Source organism: Tupaia chinensis, unplaced genomic scaffold (genome assembly GCF_000334495.1).
Source record: "Tupaia chinensis unplaced genomic scaffold, TupChi_1.0 Scaffold000048_1, whole genome shotgun sequence".
Classification (NCBI taxonomy): Eukaryota; Metazoa; Chordata; class Mammalia; order Scandentia; family Tupaiidae; genus Tupaia; species Tupaia belangeri.
Genome location: NW_006159506.1, coordinates 6,348,588 through 6,353,290, shown reverse-complemented (window position 1 = coordinate 6,353,290; position 4,703 = coordinate 6,348,588). Strand labels below are relative to the sequence as shown.

Below are 4,703 nucleotides of genomic sequence, written 5' to 3'. Positions count from 1 at the left end.
AATTCCCGAGTTGGGGGCCCATTGGCCTGGGCCCGCGACGGGACTGCGAGGAATCTGGATGTTGCAGAGAAGGGAGGCTCGCGATGAGAAAGCCGGGTCTCCAGAGGAGTCACCCCCCCTGGGGCAGGGGCGAGGGCAGCAGGTGGCACGGAGAAGGGCGATGGCAGCTCTGGCTCACCAGACCTCAGACCAGACCGCGCCGGGGCAGAGGCCGAGCCTTGGCCCTGAGAACCAGCCCTGCCCCTCCTGGAGCCCCCGTACCGGGCTTCCCCGGGGCCGAGCCCCGCAGCACTCCGCCCCCGCCTGCACGGCCCCCGCAGCAGGACCTGCACGTCCCCGGCCCCGGAGAAGACCGCGCTCCCGCACCGCAGCCTGCAGAGAGCGCGTGTGTGAGTGTGCTGGGGCGGGCGGGACTGGTCGACCTTGTAGACCCGCCCTCTCCCTCCGGTGTCCCCCTGTTCTGTAGCCCGTCGTTGGCCGCGGAGGCTCTACGGATGGGGACACTAGGGCAGATGGAAGCTGGCAGGACCCATGTTGTCCTGCTTCCCAGGCCCAAAGCCTTCGGATGACCACGCCCACAACAGCTACGCCCCCTGGTGACCACGCCCTCTGACGTCACCCTCCAGCTTGGCTAGACACCAGGGCGCTGCCGCCCACTTTGTCTCCTGAAAAACCCTCCCGGTCCTGAATCCTCTCTGTTCGTGTAAGTCCGATGCTGCTTTTGCAGTGTCACCACTTTCTTGGGGCCTTCCCTGACTACCTCAGCTGTACTCCAGTTCACTCTCTTACCCTCCAGGACGGTGCACTCTGGGTTGTTTTGGTTTTAGCAGAGTCGTTTCCACAGCTATATATTGTCAGATCCCGAAGGGATCTGGGCAGTGGGTGGGAACGCCAGGTTTGGGTCCCCTCTCTCAGGGCACGACAGTGAAGGAACTGGTAAGGTTTTGTTTTGTTCTTCCAAGCTGCAGGGTCCGGGACTCAAACCGTGGAAGAGGCCATGTGGGCTTCAGCGCTGTAGCCATGCCATCTGCTGGCCCGGGAACTGGTGGTTTTGCTCAAGCAAAGGTGGTCTGCAGGAGTGACACCGCGCCCTGTTACAGCTTGCACTCTGACCTTCCAAAGTGCTTTTCATTCCTGCAGGCGGATCTGGTCTCGGGGGTGGCTACACGGGAATCTCAAAAGCTCCCCAAAGCTTTCTAATGGGCAGAGAGGGCTGGGCCCTCCCATCTAAGGGTATCCTGCGGTGTGATTCCGTGGACAGCTCATGAGCTTTGGAGACAGACGGCCCAGAGTTCAAACCCCAACTCCGTGTCTGTGCAACCTGGCCACTCCGGACCTCAGTGACCTTTGTCACCCAAGTGGGTATCAAATGCCCAGTGCCCAGAATGTACAGTGGAGACAGACCTAACAAATAGGAGCTCCCAAGAATGACAGTCCCCAAGCCTCCTCAGGCCAAGACCTTCACTGAGATAGACCCTCAGTTCTCTAATCTGGGGTCCTATGGAGATAGCATAGCTCTTTCAAAACAGGAGACCCTACCATCAGCCGTAACCGCTTTACAGAGCTGGGTAAGAAAAGCCTTCATTTTACTTACTTATTTTTTTAAAAGAGAGAGGTTTTTTTTGCTACAGGCCTTCCCTGACGACCTCAGCTCTCCATCCCAGGTGACTGTGACATGGGGCTGACAGTCACCAACCATGATGCACCTTCTCCGGTATCACCCCAGCCTGGGTGGTTCGAGTCGTGTCCTCACCTTCTCTCTCATCCCTTGGATGCACTGTGCCTCTGCGCCTGTGACTGCCTGGGTCCCCGATGTCCTTCTCTAAATTCCCACTGCAAGGTTCAGCCCAAAGGTCACCGCTCAAAGCCTCCCCGCTGCCCCAGCCGCCGGGCCTGGTGCCTCTTGCTGAGGCCCACCACGTCGGTGTTAGCTGTAGACCCAGCTAGGAGGGCTGGTCTCATGCCTCTTAGACCCCAGGACAAGCGCTCAGCAAGAGACTCCCACTTCTCCGTTGCCTTTCTGCTCGATTTATTTCAGCCCAATTCAATACAGTTCAGCTCGCGCAGCCCACCCAGAGGCCACGCACAGACCCGGTCCAGAGGCCAGGCCAGGAACCGCATCCCCGGGACATGACGGCTACTCACACAAAGCGCTGATCAGCAGGGCCGGCCGCCCCTGCACCTGCGGCCGCCTGGACCGCTGTAGGCCGCCCCACTGCGCGCCCCTCCCTACTGGACTCCAGGCAGTCCCCAATGACGACACTGCGAGCCGGGTAGGTGGTGTCACACCCATCGCGCTGTGGGGCCTCCGGCCCTCGGTTCCCACGGGGCCCTCGGGTGCATGACCTGGTTCATCTCCCACGAGGTAAGAGCACCCGGAGCCCGATGGAACCGCAGCTCGATCGCGGTTCGCCCAGGTCCAGCCCTACTGCCAGCCACGCCGGCCTGGTGTCCTGGGAACTCCCCGCCCAGAAACAAAGCACAACAGCCAGTATTCGTCAGCCAGAAGCCCTGGTTACAGCCATGCCCGGCCGTGCTTCCCTGCAGGATCCGGATCCAGATCCGGCGGATGATCCAGCGGAGCCGGCGGTGCGTCCTACGGTGCACAAGTAGCCAAACGCTGCAGCCAAGAGTGCCGGGTCTCCAGGGACCTGGTCCAGGCTTTTTCCTGAAGCAGCCGAGGAGGGCGCGCACCTCTGCACCCGGACACTGGAGCTGGAGAGCTGGCGAGCTGCCGAGCTGGTCTGCTGCCGTCACTGGGTCTCCCTCCTCCTGCGTCTGGAAGAGCAAAGGGGGAAGGTGATGTCCCGAGAGGTCCCAGGACGTCCCTCCTGCACGTCCCTCCCAGGCTCTGAGAGGTGGCGCTGGGCAGAGGAGACAGCGCCAATGGCCCTTCCTGGTACAGAGGCCTCTCTGTGCCGCTCTGTCCCGTCCAGATATTTCACAGGATCCAAGGGGAGGACGCCCCCTCGCTCCCTGCCATGGAGAACCATATGGAACAATCTGGAGGTGGGTGTCGGGTTTCTAAACCTGGTCTGTAATTCCCCAAAGGATGCATGCCAGGCCCCTTGCTTGGGATTCAGGCAGACGTTCATGCTTTCCGCGAGAATCTGCCCTACAAGGAAAGCCCCAGGTGGAGCCATGCTTCATGGACACACGAAAAGACAGACACACAGACAGCTGGAGGGACTCGGCGGGTTTGGCCGCCACAGAATCAGCTCCAACGATTCTCACTCGTTCTTTCACTCGCTCAGCAAATATGTCCCACGTGCCTCCTCCGGACCAGGAGCTGGGCCGTCCTGGCGAGCGGATGAGGCCTTGGCTGTTTTGGGGCTCCTAGTAGAGTCGGGGACAGGCGGCCCCACGGTGACCAGTCAGCATGAGTGAGGTGACACACCCAGCTCATTGAGGAATAGACCAGACCTCACTGTGGGGGTTCTGAGAATGCCACCTTGGAAGTGGCGACAGGGAAACGGAGGTTGAAAGAGACCCACGGGACCCACCTTTCCCAGGTCCTCAGTGTCCACGTCCCCAAGAACAAGACAGCCCAGCAGCAGCGAGAAGCACTCAGCTTCCCATCAGAGCTTCCCCTGCCCCAATGGCAGCATCCGAGCCGAATTCCAAGGAAATGTCACACCCGCTGTGGGGACAGTCTGCCGAGCAACCAGCCTGTACTCTCAAAATGCCAGCATCAGGGAAGCCTCGGGGACTGGGCCAGCAGGTGGAGTAGAGGATTAAGGCGGCTGGATTCCACAGGGCCAACTGCGTGGTTCATGTCTTGGATGTGGGTGGCTTGAAAATCACACCAGGCGCGTGTGTGTGCGTGGCCAAAATCTAGAGAGGACAATGGAGGAGAAGGGACTGTGGTGTGACCATCCTCCCTGGGGGGATGATCTCTCACTTTCTCACTCTCTGGCAAGGGCACTCTCCTTATAGCCAAAACTCAAAAAAAAAAAAAAAAAAGGGGGGGGGGGGGAGGGGGACCAGCAGTTAGTGGAATGGCTATGTCGCTGGACTCCCACGTACTCAACTGCGGTTTGAGTCCTGGACCCGGTGACTTAAACTCACGCCGGGCGCGTGTGCGTGTGTGCCCAAGATCCCGAGAGGAGAATGGAGGAGAAGGGATTGCGGCGTGGCCGTCCCCCATGGGGGGTGATTTCTCGCTTTCTGTCTCTCTGTCTCTGTGTCTCTGTCTGGCGAGCACACGTGCCCTATAGTGAAAAACCTCTCCAAAAAAAGAAAAAGGAAAGACTAAGGGAAGGTTCCAGATCAAAGAAGACTAACTATGAAGACAGGAGAACTGAGATTCGTGATCTCAGGAAGCAGCAGCTATGGACCAGCATTCACTGGGCTACTCAGAATCGATGTCGCCTGTCAATCAGGGTACACCACAGCAGGGTTACACCGCCCGACTTTGCTAAGTGTCACTGGCTTATGTCAGGGGTGCCCTTGTTTTTAAGAGAGAAACACTGACCTACTTAGGGGTGCAGGGGATATGTCTGCGATTCACTCTCAATTCGTGCAGCGCATGCCTCTGTGGTGTATTTGCGTGTGTGCATGCATGTACACAGCGAGACGCTAATGACAACCTGGGGAGGTGATGGGTACAGGGATTTCTTTGTGATATGTGGCAGGGGTTTTTTTTTGTTTTTTTTTTTTTTTTTTTTTGGGGTTTTTTTTTGCTATAGGGGGCATGGGTCTGC

At 58.7% G+C, this 4,703-nt stretch overlaps 1 protein-coding gene and 2 long non-coding RNA genes across 4 annotated transcripts in view; 2 read left to right on the top strand and 1 right to left on the bottom strand.

Annotated features, from left to right (window-relative positions):
- Nucleotides 1–2,484, top strand: LOC114009235 (uncharacterized). The gene is made up of 2 exons (XR_003550685.1): nucleotides 1–389; nucleotides 551–2,484. It is a non-coding gene; the product is annotated as an uncharacterized LOC114009235 (long non-coding RNA).
- The window catches only part of SSR1 (signal sequence receptor subunit 1), a 32,567-nt gene continuing 29,876 nt past the window's right edge, over nucleotides 2,013–4,703 (bottom strand). Inside the window, exon 8 of the mRNA XM_027774927.1 lies at nucleotides 2,013–2,778. Coding sequence (XP_027630728.1) covers nucleotides 2,597–2,778 — 182 coding nt within the window. The 3' untranslated portion in view covers nucleotides 2,013–2,596. The remainder of the gene's footprint in view (nucleotides 2,779–4,703) is intronic.
- Nucleotides 2,715–4,703, top strand: part of LOC106735795 (uncharacterized) — a 7,185-nt gene continuing 5,196 nt past the window's right edge. The window contains exons 1-2 of one of the 2 annotated variants that reach the window (XR_003550683.1): nucleotides 2,715–2,799; nucleotides 2,906–3,009. This is a non-coding gene — a long non-coding RNA (uncharacterized LOC106735795). Of the gene's footprint in view, nucleotides 3,010–4,703 lie in introns of both variants that reach the window. The other variant, XR_001371025.2, reaches the window with a different exon arrangement.